The 25,760-nt window shown below is 39.0% G+C and overlaps 1 protein-coding gene across 1 annotated transcript; it reads right to left on the bottom strand.

Annotated features, from left to right (window-relative positions):
* Positions 1-1,332: 1,332 nt before the first annotated feature.
* LOC149300683 (mediator of RNA polymerase II transcription subunit 1-like) lies at positions 1,333-24,945 on the bottom strand. The gene is made up of 16 exons (XM_089484750.1): positions 24,783-24,945; positions 23,992-24,092; positions 23,064-23,148; positions 22,124-22,178; positions 20,445-20,577; positions 11,071-11,099; positions 10,468-10,539; positions 10,290-10,364; positions 9,461-9,534; positions 8,533-8,598; positions 8,295-8,403; positions 8,035-8,159; positions 6,936-7,045; positions 3,428-3,523; positions 1,923-2,062; positions 1,333-1,735 (listed from the first exon to the last, which is right to left on the bottom strand). Exons 1-16 carry the CDS (start codon positions 24,943-24,945, stop codon positions 1,333-1,335), a joined length of 1,836 nt encoding a protein of 611 aa, XP_089340876.1.
* Between the last annotated feature and the right edge of the window lie 815 nt (positions 24,946-25,760).

Below are 25,760 nucleotides of genomic sequence, written 5' to 3'. Positions count from 1 at the left end.
AGTATTAGCATGTATGGATTGAGGACATCCACAAAAGCTCACTGGAATGCTCTTTTTCTCCTGTTGCAGAATTGGAAAGCTTTGTATTATGTTTTGTTTAGAATGTGCTGTGTTTGAGAGTTTTTGTTTTACTGCAACAAATGCTTATGAAATTCTGCATGCTGCAGGTTCTTTTACTTAGTGCTTATTCAGGTAGTACCTTGTTTTTAATGCATTACAACAAGGCTGGACAAATGTCTGTAGAAATACTGCCTGGGAGTTAGGTTGATATTCCCCACCCAGAGTTATAGACGTAGTGATAAATAACCATATGACTTAAGTACACAATGTGGGTCTTTTCCCGTAAAAACTGGTTATTACATCTGGCCCAAAGTCAGCTCAAGAGACTTCAGCTGTTTTCTAAAAAGAAAACCAATGGCTGTTTAAAAATATCTAAATAACTTTTCCAGCAGTTAAGGGAAGACTTAACTTTTGTCTGCTATTTCATAATATCAAGCAATCATAAAAGACGTTTCCAATAGGGAAAGAGGAAGTTGCATACTTGAGGCTTTTCTTGGCCTCAAAAAGCAGATCAGTTGTGGACCTAGAATTTGTGAACCAATTTGGGGTTCAACCTCAATTTAGAATGGAATTAGGTGTTTTAAGCAAATTTGAAATCAAGTAATCAAGTGGATTTCATATATACATTTAAAGCCAGACATATTGTCATGCCCCCCCCCCCCAAAAAAAAAGAAGATACCCATGTCTTGCAAAATAAGCTGCATGATAAATCACTCATTTAAGGCAGGTACTTGCATGAAACCTTATCTAGAGTGTGCAAGAATGTTACAGTTTTGAGGAAAGGAACTTAACACTGTGTTCAGAAACATTAGCCTCTAAATAACGGCACAAGCTTGAGACTGAACAAAGTTTCTATCACAGAGAAAAAGGTGTGTGTTTTGCCAAGAGGGACACCAGGTTCATAAATAATTCTCTACTCTCCAGCTTATTTTTCGTTACCTGTTTTTGTGGGAGGGTTATACACCCGATGGATTTTCAGTAGAGTTATCCATACTAAGTATGTTAGTTATACTTATATAGGTGTTCCATATTTTTTACTTTTCTGATACCACTATCACTGTTATTTTTACCGATTATATTTCATGGATCTCGTATGTTTGTCTGTGAAGTGAATCAAATGACAGCCGTACAAACCTACAACTTCACTTTGGCAAGAGCCACAGAAAACTAAGCATTTGTCTTAATAAAAGGTAGGACACCAACACACCCAATAACAAAATGAATACAGCGGGTTATGCTTTGAAATATTTATATATTTAACAAACTAAATTCTCATAATTTTATTTCATAGAAGTCATTGGTTTCATTTTCTGGAACTGAGCCTGGCGCCATTAATCCTGTGACACTTAAGCTGAGCTCTTCTGTGATGCTCGAGCTGAGTTCTCCAGTAAAGCTTGAGCTTGGTTCTTCTGCGAAGCTTGAACTAAGCTTTTCAGCAACACTGGAATTTTGTTCCTCTGTAATCATAGGGCTGTGGTCTTCTCGTAAAACAAAGTTGTGGTCTTCTGCCATGATAGGACTAAGGCCTTCTGCCATCAAATGACTTGGGTGTTCAGTGGGGATAGGACTAAGATCTTGTACAGTTACAGAATCTTGTTTAGGAATAATGACAGCAGATGAGTGTTCGGCTATGGTAGAGTATGTTTCTGCCACAATAGCATCTACATGTCCAGTGCTAAAGTTTGTATCATGAACATTTGTAGAACTAAATTTTTGCGTGTTTGACTCCATTGCCCTTTTGCAATCTGGCATTGAATTATCCCCATTATGGGTTGTGTTAGGTAATGAGACACATAGGTTGTTATTTTCAAAGCTTGATTGGATCTCTTGTGGTCTGCCATGTTGTACTACATTAGGCATACACTGGGAGCTCTCTATTAAACCTTCTGAAATTGTCATTTCCTGAGACGTCTTCTCCTTCTCGGCCCTCTTGAAAATAGTTCTCATAGTAATGGGTATGGACATGCAGCTGAAAGATAGAAGTGTCTGTTAAGATGCTTTCCTGCATCAAAAAGATCAAACATTTGAGGGAAAAATTAGTTGGATGTTTTAATATGCACATTTACAATAAATGAATGTAACTCGTCTACCTTGTCACAGCTATGTGTTTCACATCTCTACTACTACTTGGATTTATTGCAGTATGCATGGTACCATGTAGGTCTTCTACAGTGTGAATCAATTGAATGATACTCTTGGATATCTGTTTAGGGTCAAAAATTGGACAGCCCTTCCATCTGCTTTCATTTACAGGATGATTGTATGTGTTACAACATACAGCAATTTTGTTTAGTTTTACATTGTGCTAATATTTAAGATATATTGACTACAGATTAAACTCACTCCTCCATGAATTTAGGTACTGTAAATGCACTATTTGCATAGGATTGTAAACTGATATTTTTTGTTTCCAATTGGGTGTTAATTTAGGAACCCTTTTTGTAGGTAGAACTTGTCCCAATTAATGCTAGATTCCTTCAGGTGGTGAAACTCACAGCTGATCAGTTCAATGAGTCGGAGACATCAAGGGACTCTAGTGGCCTGCAGTCATGAGAGAAGGGTCAATATGTTGTACAAGATCAGTAGGGTAAACCTGACCCTTCACACATACATACCTAAAAGTTCTTCCTAACCTAATGTGCTGGTAGTTCAGCAAAAGCAGTGCATTCAGACATCACCTGCAGTGAGTGTGTGCAACTGGCAGTCACAATAGTGACATTACCAAACCAGAGAATTCAATATGTCAGATTACCGTTCCATAACTTGAGTAATGAATTCTGAGCTACATGGAAAAGGAGGATCTAATGTGCTTGTATAGATATTGCTTCTTAATTGCCTGGAATTCACATCAATGGAAACTGCATAAAGACACAAAAAAAACATTGATTTTTACTTTTAAAAAAAATATGAGTAAACAGTGTAGTAGCACAATGACTGAAATCCATAACTGGCCCTTTTCTTGTGGCAGCTTGAATGCAACCATTCAAAAGTCCACCACTATCTTTTATGCAAAAGCGACACTTCAGCGCCTTTTGTATTTTTCTTATGCACAATTATTGGAATTTGGGTTGCCACCTGTCTGGTTTCACCTGCATAGCCCCAGAATAAAAAGGAAATAGGGTCCTATACTACATGTGGAGGGTGGGCACAATGTGCTGGGTGGTTAGAGGAGAGAGCTGATTTTCCATGCAAACTTGCAGGGCAAGGTTGAGCTACAGTTTGAAGGTGTGCATGTGCTGAATATGTGTAGACTATGGAGATGACACACGGTGCAAATTATGTGGAAAGAAAAGGCATAAACTATGATTTAATGAGTGCAAGATCTTAAGCATATAAATGGTTAGAAGCCCCCATGTTAAATACATACCACAGCAAAGACTGGAACCTGTAGGATGCTGGAATGAAATGGAGATTCTAGAGTCCAATTGCAACAAGACTTCAAAGTGAAGCAAATCACCACTGTCTGAAGAGATAAGAGACATTAAGGAGGAGATAAGAGAAGATAATGCTAGATTAGATGTCTCAAACCCAATAGGTTGATCCCAATCTTCAGGAAGCTCACCAGCTTTCAATCAGTAGATAACGCATAGAGACTGGCACCAGGCCCGGACTGGCCATCGGGCCCACCGGGCATTTGCCGGATTGACATAGGGGCTGATGGAGCTGCAGCTCCAGGCCCCTACCTTAAAATAGGCCCAGTCAGGACTGGACTGACTGGGCCTATGCGGCCGTCCTTAACGCAGAGCAAAAGGGGCACCTGCCCCTTAAGCCCGCAGCAACTGCGACCGGGCCCGCCACTACTTACCTGGCAGACGCGCGCGAGCAGCATCTCTTCTACCGCCAGGGGGACGCAGGAATCCAACAGAGTCACGTTACGTACGTCACATGACCCTGCTGCGCGTCTGCTTCCTCTGTGCAGTAGAACAGGTTGTCCGCGGAAGTCTGCCAGCGTCGCGTACATCATCAGTTCAGGTAAGGGGATGAGGGAGCCTGTATGACGGAGTATGTGAGAGTGAGTGAGTGAATTAATGAGTATCAGAAGGAGTGAATGAATGTTTGTGAATGAGTATAGGTAAATGAGTATCTGAGGGAATTAATGAGTATCAATGAATGAATATCTGAATGAGTGAATGATTATCTGAATTAGTGAATAAATATTTGTGAACAAGTGAATGAATGTGTGTGTGATAGCATGGATGTGTAAGGGGGGGGCAAAGATGCCAGGGGCAGGCTGTTTTGGGGGCAGCGACCATCACATAAATCAATAAAGTGAAACCGTCCGTGGAAACCCTCCGGATGCGGGTCTCAGTGTGGCAGAGCCTGTCCTGGTGTTTGTGCGTGGGTGTCAGTGTAGCAGAGCCTGTCCTGGTGAGTGTTTGTGTATGGGTGTTGGTGTGACAGAGCCTGTCCTGCTGTGCGTGTGTGTGTATGGGTGTCGGTGTGACAGAGCCTGTCCTGGTGTGTGTGTGTTTGGATGTTGATGTGACAGAGCCTGTCCTGGTGAGTGTTTGTGAAGGGGTGTTGGTGTGACAGAGCCTGTCCTGGTGAGTGTATGGGTGTTGGTGTGACAGAGCCTGTCCTGGTGAGTGTTTGTGTATGGGTGTTGGTGTGACAGAGCCTGTCCTGGTGTGCGTGTGTTTGGGTGTCGGTGTGACACAGCCTGTCCTGGTGTGTGTGTTTGGGTGTCGGTGTGACAGAGCCTGTCCTGATGTGTGGGTGTCGGTGTGGCAGAGCAAAATAAAAAAAGCAACATTTTGGTCAAACAGGGCCTTTGTCAAGCTCGAAAGGCCCCGTTTGGCCGAAACGTTACTTTTTTTGTTTTTCTTTCTCTGAATAAAGCAACCTAAGGATTGGAAGCTGATTGGAGTGCTGGGATTCTTTTCTGCGTTCGTATACTTCAAGAGGGTTTATGCTGTCCCTTTTTTCCTGCTAGCTACCAGCTTCCTGGGAGTTGAGTGCTGAACCATTTTTTCTTTTTTAACTGTCCTGGTGTGTGTGTTTGGATGTCGGTGTGGCAGAGCCTGTCCTGGTGTGTGTGTTTGGATGTCGGTGTGGCAGAGCCTGTCCTGGTGTGTGTTTGGGTATCGGTGTGGAAAAGCCTGTCCTGGTGTGTGTGTGTTTGGTCATCTGTTTCCTGGCACTTAATTTACAGTAGGAACTATTTGATTTTTACTTATCCAGAGATAAAACGCTCTCCTGAATTTGTAGTGACTTTAGGGGACAAAATATTCAAGGCCCTGAAATCATTTAGTGGAAAAGATAAGGTATTGTGTTATTTACTCTATAATATTTATTTCAAGGATTAGTCGCACTAAATTGTGGCTTCAGGCTTCCCATGTTGAATGACCAAGTATTATGTATGTGTATGTACATATGTTTTTTCATAAAAATAGGATGCTCAGTCTGAAAAGCCCGGGCCTATTTTTTGTCCCAGGCCTGACTGGCACCATCAGTTTTTGGGGGAATGGAGGAATTCTTTGATGCTGAATAAATGAGTATTATATATTTGGATATTTTAGCAACTAATAGCCTCTATATGCTTTCTAGAGTGGATTGATTTTGATGAAATCTGGAATGCTAGGATGAACAGAACAAGCCCCTTGAACTAAAATGAAAGTCACAAAAACCTGAATGTTATCTCCTCCAGACTCCCTACACTATAACTGTTTGGTAAGACAAAGGCTTCTGATGAATGGCGGTAGTAAGTTAACTTACGTGCGCAAAAGATCCATAAGATCTAGCCTTCCAACATAGGTACATGTGCAGATATTTAAAATTATATGCTCATTTTATACACTAGGTAAAAACCTGTATAATGGTGTTTCTTTAAGGACATCCTATATATACACCTGTTACATATAATTTACATTTACATCATGGGAAACGTTCATGGTATAAGCACTGCATGATTATTCATCCCCATTAACCTCTCTCCCCTATTAAGTCACTGATTGTTTTTGATTGGTCTAGGGAGCCTTAGTAGAGGAGAGGTAAGGTGAATGGAGAGAACTACAGGGCAAGAAACAAAGCTACCACTGCTACAAGCTGCCTTTAAACTCAGATTACTTAGTGAATACATAAGGTGAACTAAACTACATATCTAAAACAGTCTTTTTTTTTTTACATTGTTTTTTTAATTTATCAATTACCGTAATTTAATTGATTTACATATGTGATGAAGTGGTAATGAAAACAGTTCAATGTTAATTTCAAGCTGACACAGGGTAGACACAAACTTTATTACTTTATAGTTACTTCCAGCACAGATCTTCATTCATTCAGTCCCCCCACCACATTAGCCGTACGGGAAGGACATTGCCAGGAAAAGTTTACTATAGCAAAGTTATTTTCATGGCACATGCCAAGGTATTATGTGGTCATTTCATATTTACCTTTGGTTTTTCTGTTGTTGGATATACAGCTACATACAAGAGCATTGTAGGCAGCCTGTTGCCGAAGCAATTCCAGGATTTGAGGTACATGACTTGGATGAGTGAAAGGTATTTTATTAACCGAGGCACCCATTAAGGCACACTCTTCCGTGCTGGAGTATATATAGTAGCACTGATCCATGCTATCTGGAACAGACTAACAAAACAAGGATTTTTTAACAAACCAAAATTTGTAATTATTCACCAAGACTCCCTGATACTATATGTAATTCTCTCCTACTGCAAAAGTAACCAGACTTTCCACCAACCATTACAAATCCCTAAAGGAACCATGTCCTGTTCATATGTATCCCATGTATCTTGCTTTACCCACGACAAAATTTAGGTCAGACTGTACGTTCATTTAAACAAACGTGCACATTATAAGTGCAGTTAAGCATGTACCCTTCACAAACACCAAGATGTCATGTGCTCACAATATACCTTTATAAACCTGGGCTCTTTACAAACTTCCTGAGCTCCACTGGTTGTGGTTGTCATCTGAATGAGGAGCTCATGTAATGGAGACTGCCTTAATCCAAAAACTGAAAGCCCTTCAAAACAAAGTGTGTTCATTCTTTTTTGCAATACCTACTAAGAAATAATATTTAAAATAGAACTGATTATTATTTTATATATAATACAATGTATGCGGTTCTATGTGGCTGTATTTCACAGAAATGGAACACTTTGAAAAGCTTTAAGGAAGAAAACACACAAAAAAGTATTGAAATGTATTGTTTCTCCTACTCTGTAGAGTATAAATTTCTACTATCAACATTGTTTATGATGCCATAACTGGCTTTACTGTTGACCAAACCTTTTCAGAAATAATCAAAAATAGGGCCAAAACATGGGAACAACAAAGTTTTGGTTTTATGTCTAGTGGTAAGTTACTGTTAAGGACAACTGAAATAGTAGAACTTCTAACCAAGTATCTCTCCAAGAGTAGTTAAATAAACAAAATCTTAAAAGGGGCTCACCATGTAAAACATACACTGGAGTCTATTTTCATGGTCTCCTGTTTATTTTACTGCATGAAAATGTATTAAAAAAGGAATGTAATTTTTAATTCCCTTGTTTGCTTCTGGTGTACTTAAGTATACATCCGGCAGACACACAGTTGTCAACTCAACTTGCTGTATACCAGCTAAGCTCCCATTTAAAATAATGGAGGCCCAACTTACGCATGCAAGGAAAACATACTTCACTACACTGTCTGCTTGATCAGGAATGGGGAGAAAGACATTTTCATAGGAAGTGTTGCTCCAACTACACCAGAGGACACGTTGGAATAAAGAAAACATATAGTAAGCTTAAAGAAAAACTAAAGAATTGGCCAATTAGCATCTAACTGAACGAGGCTCACTGCAGATTTTTTAATATGAGCATTAACGAGACAATCATTAAGCCTGTGTATAATCCTACTATGGTTCAGGTGACAGAAACATTACAAAAATGATCTCTGTGCCGTCTGGTATTTAATGTGTTAAGCGATTACTTTACGTATACCATTTGCCCTCCCCGTAAATCAATTTTATACCTGTTATGTTCTGGATCATATGAATAAAAGACAAAGTTAATGGTACAGGCTCCGAGAACATTAGGAAGAAGCAAGCGGGCAAGGCTAGATTCAAGTCATCAGTAAGAGCTGTAAATACAGGAATGCTAAAATAAACACATAAAAACACAAAGCAAAGTTAGTATGCAACATTAGGCATGGTCTACACTTATGAGAACTTTACTAAAGGGACATTCAAGCCATCCTATGCTCTTTAATGCAAACTACTTTTTTGGAGGTACCTTCTACCTTCTTGCTGAGACTCATTTATTAGTGGAGAGACTGGAAGATGGTAATAGTTTTTTGTACCCGTGACAGTTACAGATGTTGCAGCACCTACTATGCAGGTTCCTGGAGAAGAGAATCGAACAAACCACATTAAGAAAGGCTACTGCTACATTAAAGACTTAAAAAGGGATAGGAATCACAATTAGCAAGATGCTAAAACAAACAAAAAAGATGAAAGTAAATGATGTGTACCTGGTTTAAGCTTTTCTTCCAAGATTTGAGATGCAGAAATATAATACTCTATATTCAATGGGGTCCCTGGAGAGAAAAATAAATATGAGATACAATAATTCTACTGGGGTTTGTGTTATATAATAATGATTGCAAAAAAAAAAAAAAAAAAAAGATCACCCAAACCATAAAACAGTTTATGTATGTTTAAGAAAAATAAATATATATATATATATATATATATTTATATTTAAGCAGTTTCCACTCCATTCTCTGCCAACCAAGTAAAACTCAAAGATTTGCCGTTTTATTTGTTTGTTTGCGCGCCTTACTGTTTGAACTATTATACAAGAGCAGACAAACACAAACATATTGGGACTTCAGGACATGACACCACTGACATTTACAGAATAATGCATACACATATAAAATGTATGTCAGATCTGTGCAAATTTATAAAGAATCATTTTTGAGCGTAAACATGAAGCAGATATGAAGAGATTGGACCACATCTTTGTTCTTTATACAAGGTTTAATATTCACTTTACTGTTCCTTCAAATATTTTGCCCATAACATACTGACCTCCATATTCCCAACTTTATCTTTATTGTTCTAGGCGTTCGGTATAACCATTGGTATGAAATCTACATGTGCTAGATTGGATGGCCAATGAAAAGCTACTTTCTTACACTACTTTCTAATGAGATTTTCAACTTCTCCTTTTCAATGCAAATGTAATAACAGTTATAGATTAGACTCATTAAGAGTTTGGTGTGGTTGCGAGAATCCATATGCCTGCTCCTTTAGGGATCACAGATTTTAGCAAGATATTTATGTAAACACGACAGTTTAGTTTACATTTCTAAAATCTAGATCTAATTCTAGTTACACGATCCAATCAGAATAGGATCCATTTCATAGAATGAAGCTATACAATTAGATTTTCACCTCCATTTCTGGCAGTGATGTGACCAACTGGTCCATGTAGAATTGCAGTCACTCTGTCCTTATTAGAGTTAAGCCTAATAAAAGAAAGTATTTTTTGTCACATTTATTATCCATTTATGCTTAAATAAAATTCTGTCTGGCTAAAGAGAAAAGCCAAAAAATGATGGCCTTGCTAACTATTTGACTATTAAAAGATTACAAGAGGGAATTGGATAGAAAATATATTCACATCTCCTGGTACATGGTCTTCAACTACATTATGTGTTATGAAGGGTCAATCCCAGAGAATTTGTGCTCTTTGTTTGCCGGCCTTGCATAACCAATAACTAAATTAATGAGAATTCTGATTGAACTACACATTATGCAGGGCCTGCTCAGCCCTTCTTGCAGGAGGAACCTTTAACTTTAGTGAATAAATATGCCTGTTTCTGGTGTCATTTTGGGTAAACAGAGTGACTACTGACTCGGTCCAGAGGTGGACTGGCCCGAACGTCCGTACAAATTCTTCAACAGTGCCACTCCAAATTGGGCCAGCCCGCAAGTAGAGGAAGGAGCTCTGTGTTGTGTTATGTGACCCAGTGGTAGAAGTGAAAACAGTCTCCATGTATAGTGTTTTGTGTTACTGTGTGTTAGTAACAGGGTGAGGAGAAAAACAAAAAAAAAAAACCTTGGTGTTGCTTGCCTCACAAGCCAGAAGGTGTCAGCCCTTCCCCTGGTTGTATCACAGTGATCTGCTGTTGTGACTATGATAGCACATACTGTTGTCTCTATTACATCATGCTAGTAACCCACTTTTTAAGATATGTAGCAAAGAGACAAATTATGTTACCTTCCCATATTGAGCATGGTATACAAATCTGCTTCCAGGGACTGCAAGGCAAGGTATACTTTAGCTTTTGTTTCACTGGAGACAGAAAAACAAAAAAAGGGAGGCAGCACACAGGTGCCGTTAATGTAAAGAAAAAAAACAAAAAAAAAAACCCCAACATTATAAATATATTAAATACCTATTTCCGGGAATGTTGTATAAATTTAAAAGCCCTTCTAGGTTCGTCCCGAAACTCTCAAAATCCTTTATTCTATAGAACAGAATGATAAAACCATATTTTCTTCACTGAAAGGAAAGCATGTTTATGGAAAATGCACAGAAACAACGTATTCTTCTTCTTCTTCAAAAAAAAAAACCTTTCCGATGCTACTGTATAGTATTTCTACGAGAAATCCCCTATATTATCTTTGTCGCTCTAGGGTGACCCCTTTGACCACTTCTCCACCCCTTTAAAGCCACCAGGTGCGGGTAATACACTCTCTGCCTACACACTGTGGCAGACTGATCCAACAGGCAGGAAGTGACATCATTTCCACTTCCTCCATGCTAAATCAGTCTGCACACACCACGGAAGCATAAAGACACAACACTCCTACAGGTAAGTGGTGTAAACAGAGACACAGGCAGGCCGTTTGGGGACAAAGATGGCACAGGCAAGCTGTCTGGGGGCACATATGGTTTATATAGTATACATATTAGTCCCTTCCATTTCACTATGGCTTTTGATTTACATGTTTAACAAATTAATAAAATATGCAAGGACCTCAGTCCCTTATTATACCTGAGAAACTGGAGCAGTTCCCTGCAGTTCTAGAAGCAATAAAAAAATAAAAATACACAATTATCATCACGATAAGATTTGCAAGTAAAATTTGCATACTACATTTGCTATCTGGTGAAATTTGTAATTATTGAAATAAATAGTTCAATTCAAAATATATTCTATAACTTTCAAAATTAATTTAGTAATTGCTTGAACAGATTTCGCATTAACTCACTATTTTCTTTTGTTTTGGCCAAGATACTGTAAAAGTCTCTTTAACCCCTTCGCGACCTTTGCCGGTTCAGGACCGTCATAACAAGAAGGTCACTAAATGACCTTTGACGGTCCTGAACCGTCAAAAAATTAAATAAGCTTAGAAAGTGATCAAGGATCACTTTCTTCGCTTAAACGGCCTTGCTGCAATGCCTCGATGTCGAGGCATTCAGCAAGGCCGAGATCGGCATCGGGGGCCATGTCTGGCCCCTCCCCGGGGCGTCAACAGCCGCCATACATTGTATGGCGGCGGACGCCCGTTTTAAAAGCGTTTAGGAGGCGATCAACGATCGCCTCCTAAACTTAAATGGTGTCGCTGGAATGCCTCGATCAGGAGGCATCCAGCGACACCAAACACTTACCTATGGGTGGGCTGTGACCGCTCCGGAGAGCGGTCACAGCCGCCGCTGCCGGTGATCTTCGCCATCAAGCAAGATGGTGGCGGCCCGGGAAATAAAACAATAAAGACGAAAAAGTTCGCTAGAGGGTCTCCAGACCCTCTAGAGAACTGGCTCCACTTGCTGGTTGAATACAGGTACTGCATTCAACCATGCAAGTCAATGGAGCCCAGCTTTCTAATCACTATGTGATTAGTAAAATATTCAAAAAAAATAAAATAAAAACTGGAAAAAAAAATTTAAAAAAAAATGTGCTAACATTTAAAAATAATTATGCAGTGATGTCACTAGATGAACCATCCAGTACCAGCAAAATGTGTAAAAAAAAAATATAAAAAAAGTATTAAAAAAATAAAATTAAAAAATAAAGTTTATTATTTTGAGCAAGTGCTAAAATTTCTCAAAAATCTCAACAAAGAGTTAAAATAAAAGCACTTCAAATACCCAAGGGGTGTCTAATATATAAAAAAAATGGCTGATGGGGTAAATTGGAGTGGCCTAGCTCAAAGATAGGGCATAGGTACAGACTGACCAAAATGGAGAAAAAAAAGCGCACTTCCCAAATGTGGCATTTTAAATCTGAAACAACCCGACAAACCCATGCATGTCGGGTATCACTGCACTCAGGAGATGTTCCTGAACACACATTGGCGTGTTGTTTGACAGTGGCATATACCAGGACCTGTATATCTATAACTAAAGTACAATTTGTGTGAAAAAAAATTAAAAAAAATTACTATTACAAAGTTTGACAAAGTGTAGTTCTATAATTGGTGCATGGAAAGGGTTAAAATAACAGCATTTGGAATACCCTGGGGTGTCTAGTTTTCAAAAATATATGGTTTGAATGGGTTAAATTGAGTTAACCGGCTTCAAAGATATTCCAAAGAGGAGAGGGAGGCACAATGACCAAATGACCACCTGAATTACGCATGCCCCAAAAGTAGCCTTTTACCAGCCAAACAATCTGACGAACCCATGCATGTGGGGTATCGCTGTACTCAGGAGATGTTGCTGAACACATATTGGGGTGTTGTTTGACAGTGACATATACCAGCACCTGTATATCTATAACTAAAGTACAATTTGTGTGGAAAAAAAAATAAAAAAAATTACTATTACAAAGTTTGACAAAGTGTAGTTGTATAATTGGTGCATGGAAAGGGTTAAAATAACAGCATTTGGAATACCCTGGGGTGTCTAGTTTTCAAAAATATATGGTTTGAATGGGTTAAATTGAGTTAACTGGCTTCAAAGATGTTCCAAAGAGGAGATGGAGGCAGACTGACCAGATTTGTTAAAAAAGATTTGGAAATCATAAAACGCTGCTTGTACTTATTGCCCTATAACTTACAAAAAACAGCAAAAAAACATAAAAACATTGGGTGTTTCTAAACTCAGGACAAGTAGTAGAATCTATTTAGCTAGTTTTTTTACTTGCTTTTTTAGGTGAGTAAAAGATTTTTCAAATAAAAGTCATAAAATGTGTTTTTTTTTCAATTTTGCACCATGTTTTTTTTATTTTTTTTATAGTAAATAAGATGATACGATCAAAATAATGGTATCTGAAGAAAGCCCATCTTGTCCTGAAAAAAACAATATATAACTTATGTGGGTACACTAAATGGGTGAGGAGAAAATTACAGCTGAACACAAGCACCACAAAAGTGTCAAAACAGCCTCGGTCCCACAGGGTACAAAACGAAAAATTAGCCCGGTCCTTAAGGGGATAAATTGCTTATTTGTTGCTCTTGTTGCTTTCCACTGGCAGGGCCAGCCTGGTGATGATGGGGCAGCCCTCAAATGTTAAGGCTGGATATGTGCGGCTGCACTGTACATTTCTCTTGTGTGCCAGATGGCCAGTCCAGGCTTGTCTATTGGAATAATATGCAATATGACCAAAAGTATGCAGGCACCTACATGTACATGAGTTTTCCCCGATATCATCAGAACAAAATATTGCTAACATCTTAGTGTTTATTTTATTCCATGTTAATATTCTTATTACCGTACATTAATAGTTGTGCAGCAACTATTTATATTGGTTTGCACACAGGTCTGGGTTGCTGCAATACAAATAGTTTGATTATCATGAGATAAGTGCTTTGTATCACTCTTATCTGTTTCAGGACAGGCACTGATGTTGGGTGAGAAGCCCTGGCTTGCAATCTGCATTCCAGTCATCACTGTGATCAGCAAGCAGGGTCCTATAGCCCTCCATTGCTGATTGTAATAATTGCAATTAGCCAGCAGTGGGAGCAATGGGAGAGCTGAGCCAGGTCTAGAAAGACTTTGCTGAGGCTCTACTGTTCTCAAGGGAGCTTCTGGGAAGTTCTCAAGGGAACTTATCAGAAGAGAATGCCCGATCATGCATTCCTTGAATGACAGTGTACCGGTGCTCGCAAGGAGTGCCACTACACATGGCAGCCAAGAGCCCAGGCTATCATTAGATCTCCTGTGTAGCGTCAGGAAAAAAAGTCCCTGCTACAAGCTCAGGACCTACCTAAATGTCCTAATGGGCTTCTTGCCGGAAGTTTTAAGGACATTAAAGAATAGGGAATGGGAAGAGAGTAAATGGAACCTGCGGGAAAGCAGGGATTCGTTCAGATGTAGATTCCTAGATATGATTATATGTTTAACAACAGTCAAAGCTGCTGTTCCACCTACACATTTTCCCAGCTTTACTAAATGCTTAATACCACTCTTGTAGACATAAAATCCTGCCAATTTCTGAAATCATGGAAAGGTCTTCTCGTTTAAAGGGACTAGGGGTGGCTGTAGGACGTCAGATTCCTGTGATGTAAGACATAGGAGGGTTTTAGAATAATGACTGGGCCAGTGGTGTGGTAAGGCAGGTGCGTAGCACCCAGGCATACCCAGTAACCAAGGTGCCCAGTGAGATCATGTAACATGCTTGTTACATGACTTTGAAGTTGTAGAGCAGCTCTGAGTATGTAAGTGTATGGTGGCAGAGAGTATTAGCATCAGGGGGGTGCCACGGGCTACGGTGACCACATGTCCCGAATCCCCGGCAGCCTCGTCATTTTTTTACGGCGCCCCTCAGTCTCCTTCGCGAGGCCTCTAACTCCGTCGCGGTGCCGGCATGTCATGCTGCGCGCCGAAATATGACATCATATTTCAGCAGTCAAGCAGCGCAGCGGCAGAGCAGGAAGCAGCGGCAGAGCAGGAAGACTGAGGCGTCGTGCTCCCACCGTGGGACTTCTGGATGGTAAGTCCAAAACCTTTAACTACAAAGGGAGAGGGGGTAGATAGTGAGGAGGGAGGGGGGTAGATAGTGAGGAGGGAGGGAGAGGGAGGGTAGATAGTGAGAAGGGGTAGAAAAGGGGGAAAGGTAGATAGTGAGAATGAATGAATGTGTGGATGAATTGTCTGAATGAGGGAGATAATTAATGAGTTTGTGAGAATACATTAATGAATGTGTAAATGTGTGAATGAGAGAGAATAAATGATTGTGTGAATTAATTATGTGAATGAAAGTGTGAATTAGTGAGTGACTGTTAAAGTGTTTGTGTGTATGATAGATGTATAATTGATTTGTGGAAAGGCAAAGATGGCACAAGCAGGATGTTTGAGCCTTGGAGACCAAGATGACACAGGCAGGGTGTTTATGGGACAAAGATGGCACAGGCCGGGCTGTTTGGAGACAAAGATGGTAAATCCTGTGTGTGTAATCCGGGTGCTGGTCAGGTTCTATGTGGGCAGTGTGGACGCCAGAGCTGGCTTTGGGTTGTGCAACCTTTCATCTATGCCTGTAGTTGTTTCTCTTGCTATGTTTCCATACATTATTATTGTACGGGATTTGTATGTCTGATTCTATGCCTCCAGTGAACAATAACAATATTTATATATATATATATATATAATATAAATTAACAGCAATTACACTCCTATCATGCCCAGGCATACCCAGATTCCAGCATGTACTAGCTGGCTGAGTGTGATTGCTGTTAATATTAATATTGTTATTGTTATTGATTTTTTTGTCCTATTTTGCTTACTTTAATTAAAAAAGTATGAGATTTTTTTTATGGTGGGGGGGCCATATTTGGTTTCGGACAGGTAAATGCTGGATTTTCGGTTTCAGTCCAGAAACCGTCTGGTGCATCCCTAAGCCAGACAATGAAGTGGTAGGCCTATACCACATCAATGTTTAGTGATAGGAGTTATGCTGCACTATTATCAGTGTCAGGCTCAATGTATAGTGATAGGGATTACGCTGTACCACCGTCAATGTCGGCCTCAGTATATAGTGATATGTGTTATGCTATACCCCCATCATTGTCTGCCTCAGTATATAGTAATAGGTGTAATGCTGTACCGCCGTCAATGTCTGCCTCAGTATATAATGATAACAGTAATGCTGTACCACCTTCAATGTCTGTGCCAGTATATAACGATAGAAGCTATGCAGTTGTAAAGGGTTTGTGGGGGGGGGGGGTAATAAAATTACAGCTAAACAGCAACGCAGAAATGTTAAAACAGCCATTGTCACGAACGGGTACAAAAAATAAAATCAGCCGTTGTCACGAACGGGTTAAACCATGTCACCAGGCAGCATTTCTCACAGCCTATACAACATTTTAATATTTAATGATACAATGTAAGTTTAAATAAGGGTGTAAGAACTGGTATATTTCGAAATGGGAGGAGGTTTAATTGCACCTCCCCCAACACATTAATCTGGTTTTGGTAGCAGTATAAACTGCTTTGTGTGCCCACTATGTAGGAGGTGAGAGTAGGATCTCACCCTATTGAGAGTGTGCCTTGACGTGGCGGGTGAGCTTAATTATGCTTTGGCCAATTCATATAACCAAAACCTCTCATTTATATTATGTTTATATATTTGTTGCCAACTTTATTAGGGTGAGAAGCGCAGACAGTATTTTGTTTTTTGTATACATTGTACAGCCAACACACTGTATTTGCAGCATGCTCACACTGTTTGGTAGGCCTTATATTATACATTTGTATTATTTGAGCCTGAGACTAGCTTAGCGCACCGACATTTTTTCTTTTCCCTGTTTGCACATATTTGAGGTTGTTGGCTCCTCATCAGTCTGGTTGCAGCTTGCTATCCAGGGGTTAAATGGGAGGAGGTTTAATTGCACCTCCCCCAACACATTAATCTGGTTTTGGTAGCAGTATAAACTGCTTTGTGTGCCCACTATGTAGGAGGTGAGAGTAGGATCTCACCCTATTGAGAGTGTGCCTTGACGTGGCGGGTGAGCTTAATTATGCTTTGGCCAATTCATATAACCAAAACCTCTCATTTATATTATGTTTATATATTTGTTGCCAACTTTATTAGGGTGAGAAGCGCAGACAGTATTTTGTTTTTTGTATATTTCGAAATGTGTCAGCCCCCCTTTAACAAAGGACTTGTGCAGGGGAGGGCTGGCAGCCTAAGGCCTGGAGGGGCAAGTCAAGTGAAGTGGCTCCGCCCCCTCGCACTCACCTTTCACCCCTCACGCTGCTCCCATCACTATGCGGCTGTCAGACTGCTGGAAAACTTATCTAAACGGCCGCTGGGTGCTGATGCCACCGGCTGGAGCTACTTTAATCCTTTTTTATTTATTTAATATGCCGGATCGGCTTGCCATATTAACCCCTTCGCGACCTTTGCCGGTTCAGGACCGTCATGACATGAAGGTCACTAAATGACCTTTGACGGTCCTGAACCGTCAAAAAGTAAAATAAGCTTAGAAAGTGATCAACGATCACTTTCTTCGCTTAAACGGCGTTACTGTAATGCCTCGATGTCGAGGCATTCAGCAAGGCCGAGATCGGCATCGGGGGCCATGTCTGGCCCCTCCCGGAGGCGTCAACAGCCGCCATACATTGTATGGCGGCGGACGCCCGTATTAAAAGCGTTTAGGAGGCAATCAACGATCGCCTCCTAAACTTAAATGGTGTCGCTGGAATGCCTCGATCAGGAGGCATCCAGCGACACCAAACACTTACCTCTGGGTGGGCTGTGACCGCTCCGGAGAGCGGTCACAGCCGCCGCTGCCGGTGATCTTCGCCATCAAGCAAGATGGCGGCGGCCCGGGAAATAAAACAATAAAGACGAAAAAGTTCGCTAGAGGGTCTCCAGACCCTCTAGAGAACTGGCTCCACTTGCTGGTTGAATACAGGTACTGCATTCAACCATGCAAGTCAATGGAGCCCAGCTTTCTAATCACTATGTGATTAGTAAAATATTCAAAAAAAAATAAAAATAAATAAAAAATGGAAAAAAAAATTAAAAAAAAATGTGCTAACATTTAAAAATTATTATGCAGTGATGTCACTAGATGAACCATCCAGTACCAGAAAAATGTGTAAAAAAAAATATAAAAAAAGTATTAAAAAAATAAAATAAAATTAAAAAATAAAGTTTATTATTTTGAGCAAGTGCTAAAATTTCTCAAAAATCTCAACAAAGAGTTAAAATAAAAGCACTTCAAATACCCAAGGGGTGTCTAATATATAAAAAAAATGGCTGATGGGGTAAATTGGAGTGGCCTAGCTCAAAGATAGGGCATAGGTACAGACTGACCAAAATGGAGAAAAAAAGCGCACTTCCCAAATGTGGCATTTTAAATCTGAAACAACCCGACAAACCCATGCATGTCGGGTATCACTGCACTCAGGAGATGTTCCTGAACACACATTGGGGTGTTGTTTGACAGTGACATATACCAGCACCTGTATATCTATAACTAAAGTACAATTTGTGTGGAAAAAAAAATAAAAAAAATTACTATTACAAAGTTTGACAAAGTGTAGTTGTATAATTGGTGCATGGAAAGGGTTAAAATAACAGCATTTGGAATACCCTGGGGTGTCTAGTTTTCAAAAATATATGGTTTGAATGGGTTAAATTGAGTTAACCGGCTTCAAAGATGTTCCAAAGAGGAGATGGAGGCAGACTGACCAGATTTGTTAAAAAAGATTTGGAAATCATAAAACGCTGCTTGTACTTATTGCCCTATAACTTACAAAAAACAGCAAAAAAACATAAAAACATTGGGTATTTCTAAACTGGACAAGTAGTAGAATCTATTTAGCTAGTTTTTTACTTGCTTTTTTAGGCGAGTAAAAGATTTTTCAAATAAAAGTCATAAAATGTGTTTTTTTTTCAATTTTTCACCATGTTTTTTTAATTTTTTTATAGTAAATAAGATGATACGATCAAAATAATGGTATCTGAAGAAAGCCCATCTTGTCCTGAAAAAAACAATATATAACTTATGTGGGTACACTAAATGGGTGAGGAGAAAATTACAGCTGAACACAAGCACCACAAAAGTGTCAAAACAGCCTCGGTCCCACAGGGTACAAAACGAAAAATGAGCCCGGTCCTTAAGGGGTTAAAAATAAATAAAGTATTAAAGTAGCTCCGGCCGGCAGCATCAGCACCCAGCGGCCGTTTAGATTCGAATTCCAACAATCTGATGGCCGCATAGTGATTGGAGCAGCGTGAGGGGTGAAAGGTGAGTGCGAGGGGGCGGAGCTTTCACCCCTCACGCTGCTCCCATCACTTGGCGGCCATCGCATACGGCCGCTGGGTGCTGATGCCGCCGGCCGGCGCTGCTTTAATACTATTTTTTTTTTTTTCATTTAATAGCCGATCCTGCTTGCCATATTAAATTTAAAAAAAAAGTATTAAAGTAGCGCCGCCCGGCGGCATCAGCACCCAGCGGCCGTTTAGATTAGATTTCGGGCGGCCTGGGGGGCAATTGCCCCCCTGCCCCCCGGCCCAGCCCGCCCCTGGACTTGTGTTATACACAACTGGTAATTTCCATTTCCTTTAGAGTAAGTCATTCCTGTCTGAAAGCTCTCGGGTTAAAACAAATGGATAGATGACTCAATGTATGAATTTGTATTCACTGCAACCTGTCCACTAATTTGAGGTTTTAAGCTGAGGTTTGATTTGAGACAATCTCCCATTCACTGCATTGAAAGGTGGCGGCAATCAAAAATACATTTAATGGGATTCTCAGAGGGTAATAATAACATACCAAGGCCCATTATTGAAATGATAAATTGTGAGATAGAGCAGCTAGGATACAGACTAAGACTGCTGTGACGCAGGTTGGATTTGTTTCCACACTGTGACTTTAAAATAGAATATTTATTTTCCAAGAAGTCTTCGATGGAACCGATCATGCCGCCGCTGCCCCTCTCCATGGAGGTTTATGAGTTCATTAACAGCTTTTTGAAAAGTGGAACTGTCATCCAAGACAACAATTTATATTATAAAATGGAGAATAGCAACTCTGGATATTAGCATTTTAACTGTATTGCTATTTTATTATACGATTACTATATTATATGCAACCATTTATCCAGATCCAGACTGGGATCATTTTTGTTTACATATTTGCATTTTTCAATGGATGTAAAAGGACCAGGGAACTGGTTTTTACCAATATGAAAATATCTTTAATATAATCTTTAATATAATATAATTATTTGTAAAACTATTTAGTATTGTTCAAATGTTTTTTTTTAGTTACTTGGTAAGACAGAAAGTTGTCTAAAATTGGGTGTAAGGGATTATTTTGTAATTTTAGAGGTTGCATGCTTATTGATCTGCAACATTTGTACTGGCAAAGAATAGTGCAGTTGCATGTTTAGTACACACAGCAGAATGCTAAACACAAAAACATTGTTGACTTTATAAGTATGCGATATAAAGTTAATGCGCGACAATACCTTAGGTGCCTCCCCATGGTGCGCCAGTTTTACAAATTCTACTTTTCCACTCTTCTTTACTTGAATTTCTATGTAAAACATTTCGGAAGTAATGTAGCAAATGCGTCCATTGGGGGCAAGGTGGGACTCCAACCTGTAAGTCAGAGAAAGAGGTATTATTTCCACTGTTGGTAAGCAATTTAAACATACTCGTGATAGGCATAAAGCCATCCTGAATATAAGACAAGACCAAGGAGTGTCTTAAAGCGACAGCAGATAGGAACTATTTGGCCCACTTTGGTTCTAAGGAGTAGAAACTAGGCAACTGCTATAATAATAATAATAATAATAATATGTAATGAAAGTTAATGTAATCAAATGTACTTAAAGGATTCAAAAGGGCCCTGTTAAAAATGTATACATTTTAGAAGACAATTTTATTTAGGAATTCGTAGACAAGTCTTAACCTCAATCAAACCCCCTCTTAGGGGTAAAAGCTTGTGCAGAGGAGTCTAAATACAACCCTTTCATTGTAAGGTGAAATGTAGTATTGCGCAACATTTCAATGCAACACAGAATAGTGTAGTGCAAGTATATTTATGTATTTCTTGAGGACAAGAATAATGCTATTGATACATAAATAATGGTCAGCATTGCAAGGGTCATTCCCCAATAGTCTTCAAGGCAAAAATGTGTAATGCCTCCTCATTGGGGAAAAAAGTCACATTAAAATAATTTGACTTCTGCTTGCAACAATGTTGCCAAGTTATGTAGGATCTCACCAACATCTCTGCACAATAAGACTATACATAAAAAGTACATATGCGATATTCCAAATACCCAGGAATACCTAATAAATACGACTTTTCAGTCGTAAAAAGGATATCTTTTTATACTCTTCTATGGACGAGTGATTGTGAAAGTTATGCGCCAAAACCATTATCCATCTCTCTTTTAAGCCCAAGTTATAAGCCATTATTTTCAACGGAGCTTGAATAATGCTTAGATAGTATTTTGGAACAGCAACAAGGTCTTCTGCCTGGTTTGCTCTAAAACTTTGCAAATTAGCCACTGAACCTCAAGAATACTAACAAGTGAGGGTTTGCAACAAAATGTTATTTTTTCTTGTATGAATAGGATACAGTTTTAAAGCAAAATTTACCTAGCCATGACATCAAATCGTTCGACTAGATAGTTTAATTTATGAAGTCTACATAGAAGCGCAGCCTTAATACCTTTGAGATATATTAGACCACAGAGATTCGGGTAGATTATATAAATCATCTTGTCATGAACACAAGAGTTGGGGCCAAGCCCTGACAAAATGTGCAATTTTATTTCGGAGAATCACAAGAGTGCATAGGTATCCTGATTTATTATATAATGCAATGCGGTAGGAGGACTGAAACACAAAAGCACGTGTGTGTGCTAGACTCAACAGCTGTATAATTACAGAGTCTCAGATATTTGCAAATCTTCAAAGGATAAATTGATGAACGTGTAGTATATTGAACCAGAGAGGGTACAACCCCATTCCGTTCCGGTTGAATAAATGATTTAATGTGATGTAATAAGAGGTTTGCAATGGGAAAAAGTCCAGATTACAATGTTCTCCTTGTGTGTATTTACTTGGTGTTAAGCTTACCTAGTATAAATGTCATGAATGGACAAGATTTAACTAAAAGAACCCCATAACTTACCCCTTTTGCTTCGATATGGACTCTATACGTGTCAGTATTGCAGACAAGGACTTTGCTGAAATGGAAGACATGAATTTCAGATACATTTTTGGATATTTTGATCAAAGTATTCTCATATTCCACCATGAAAAATGATAGAATAATTTGAAGTCATAGACAGACACCCTACTGTAATGACGTAAAATTCAATACAATGAAGCTGGTTGTGTTTCACTGGGGGATACTAACCCAGGCAGTTACTTTAATCTAGAAACTACAGATGGTATAGTTCAACATATCACTTTTAATACGCAGCTAATTGGGGGAAAAAACAAAAACAAAAAAAATAAAATAAAACAGCACAACATTTTGAAACCTTTGAAACATTTCCCCTTTTTCAACTTCTCAATATGATTGCTGTCATATCTTATTTTAGTTATTTTTCCATAGGAAGTTTTAACACTATGCATGAAAAAACAAATGACCCGTACATGAAACAAAATATTTCAATAATATGGCATGAACAATTATGTGTTACAAGATGACAGCGTTTGGACTACTGAAAAACAGCATAAGCCACCCATCTATTGCCATTTTCTAACCTGGGTGGACACCATACATTAGATTTTTCTTTTTTAAACTAGACTTTTTCTGGTTGGGTGCTACAACGTGCAGCTGTCCTCTGGGTATGTCCAACCGCTTGCTACCTAAACATAAAAACCACATGTGTGGCTGTGGGTATCCAGCCGTCATCTGCACTTACAGCCTCAGGCAGCCACTGGCCTTAAAGTGCCAGGTCTGCCCCATCATTGCCAGTCAGGCCCTGAAACCAAGTATTGATTATTGAACTTTTTAAAGTATTATGTGAAATATATTTTTGATATGTTGGGTTATAGGGCTGGAGCTGGACCTGGGACTGGACCCCCCACACACACACTATCAGCAATGTTACCATACCCACCTTTTACAGCATCTTGGAGCATACCCTGACACTTCAGTAATGGGTGATCTAGGGTGTCTTTTAAATAATTGCCAACAGGCTTGTCCTAAAGGAATATAGTAAGTGTGCTAATTAGAAATCAAATAGTTCATTGTTGATAATGTGATTATGTCACAAAAAAAGCTTGTCAGTCAATACAAGAAAAAAAAAAAAAATACCTGTTGTGAAGCTCAGTTTGCCTTGGGCATTTGGGGCAATCAACCAAACCAGTTTCAGTTTCCTGTGTCACTTATTTACTTTACAAAGATATTAAAAACGGAGATCTGTGGCATAGACAATTTAGTCTATTCCTCCTTTTATAGAAAGAGATAGGCAAGGATCATATACTTTTTATATCCCCCTCTATGACTCAATTTTAGGCAAAAACTATGACATCATCAGGGGTGCTCACCACGGAAGAGAGCAGTCCAGCAAATTTGAAACAGCCAGATTTGAATTTAAAAACAACCCTTTGCTGTCCACCATCTCAAAAGTACCGGTAATGTGGAAAAAAATATTTCATGTACTAGGGTGTGTTGCCAAACATTTTTTAAAGCACTAGCCATCTATTATGCAAAAAAAGGGAACAAATGTTTTCTCATTTCTTTTTATATTTTATTTCTAATGAATATTGTGAATGAAGATGGTAAAAAAAAATATTGAAAGAAGCAATATAGAATTATACACAATATAGAATTTGTGTTGAACCAACCTGCTAAAAAATGGCAAAAAGGCTCAGGGCCTTAAGCTTACAAAATACACTTGGCCATGAATGAGTAAATCCAGGATACCCATAGGCACGATATTAATCTTTAGTCCATGTTTTAACATGTACAAAGCATTAAATATATTTTATCCAAACAACCGTTCATGATAACTCGGACTTTATTAGCTTCATTCAAGTTCTTACCAAGCAGTACCGGACAAGTCTGAAGGTTTCGGTCCATGGCTTCATGGCATATTTATGATGTAACTTTTCCAGTAAGGTTTTTATAGTTTGTTTTGGTGGAACTGTAAGACATGCACAAGACAGCCACGTAGAAAACAACCAACTAATGTACAAAAACTTTAAAACTGAGAAATCAATTTAATTAGACCAATTGGACCATACGCTACTAAGTGCATGAACAATAGAAATGTAACCTATACTTTCCAACATCTCCAATAGCCAGCAAGGGACACAATTATTTAGAGGGTGTGGATAGACTCACTACTGTAATTTTGAAGACTATAAAGAATTAATACACTAATACCAACCAAACTGTTTGAGCGCCAATAAAGATCAGGGGAGGAAAAAGGGCCTGCAACCCAAAGAGGACACTTTGGTAAATGAAGCCACTCGTCCAGCGCTCATATTTACTTGAGGTATAAAAGGAATAATTCTCTCTCTTTAATGGAAGATAATTTAAAGATTTATTATGCAGGGCAGCAATGTTTTTAATAGCGTTATATAGGATAAATTCCATATATGCCCCCTATTAAAAATAAGTTAAAATATACAAGTCTGAACATTAAAACAAAACAAAACATATTTTGCTATGTTAGCACACTCAAGAGACCTGGGGTGTTGGAAGTTCCTTTTGTCTATAGTTATTCATTTTGTAACACTTTATTAAATTATAGAAAACATTTTGGGGGGAAAAAAACATCCTTTTTTAACCCTTCGCTGAGGCACCGTGCAAAAAATGAAAAATGCTTTACCTAACTCAGGTGGTTTCCTTTCTTGATGCTCAATGGTCACAGGCAGTACATCAGGAGCTGCCTTATCAATTTCATTCTCTGGTATCAAAAGACATTTTGGTGGCTTTTCCTCTGCCAAATCAACACAGTTCTCCCCTACTGTCAGATCAACCACTGGCTCCATAATTGACATATTGGGGTTATTTTTTACTTGGACACACACTAATATCTCTTCTCTTACTCCTGCTAAATCCTGCCACACCTGGGCAATTTCAACCTGATCAGGTGAAGGCACCTTAGTTAAAGCTACACTTCTTAAAAATGCATTTTCATGATATTTCTTAGTTTCTATCTTATATCCTTTTAAGCTTGGCAATGTTGACAGCTGATGCTTATGACTTCAATTATTACGTATTACCAGGCATAATAAATACAGTGAGTTGGCAGGAGAGTTGTGGTTTTGGCTCTTTGACTTCATTTTACATTATGAAGGATGAGCTGCCGGATGAGGCTATGTGGACCCAGCATCATGTATAGTTAAACCAGTGGTGATTGCTCAAGTCTCCTTAACCATTTAATGCATTGTGCAGGGCCAGCTCAGAACTTCTTGCTGGAGACACATATCAGTGCTGTATAATAAATAGTGAAGTGGCTTTTGTACAAATTGAATGTAGTATTTAATTGGCCATTAATACAACCTTACACACACACACACATATATATATATATATATATATATATATATATATATATCTGCGTAACAATTGTGCATACGTATGGTGATACAAGTAAATTGAAAATAATATGCATATGCAGGATGGGGGTAGGGTGACAGCATTGCTTCCAGGACACAAATCCAGCACTTGCTACCCTGCATTGTGTTGGATGTGGTGATGTGTTGGACAGGAACATATGAAATATTTATATGTCTGTTATCATGTATGTACTATGCTAGTAGAGGAGTATTTGTCTTCACGGCTGCAGCCTCCCCCTCCACAC

The sequence above is a fragment of the Sceloporus occidentalis genome, unplaced genomic scaffold (assembly GCF_023333645.1).
Source record: "Sceloporus occidentalis isolate IW3139 unplaced genomic scaffold, rSceOcc1.0.p SCAF_23, whole genome shotgun sequence".
Lineage (NCBI taxonomy): Eukaryota > Metazoa > Chordata > Lepidosauria > Squamata > Phrynosomatidae > Sceloporus > Sceloporus occidentalis.
This window is presented reverse-complemented; position numbering and strand designations above follow the sequence as displayed.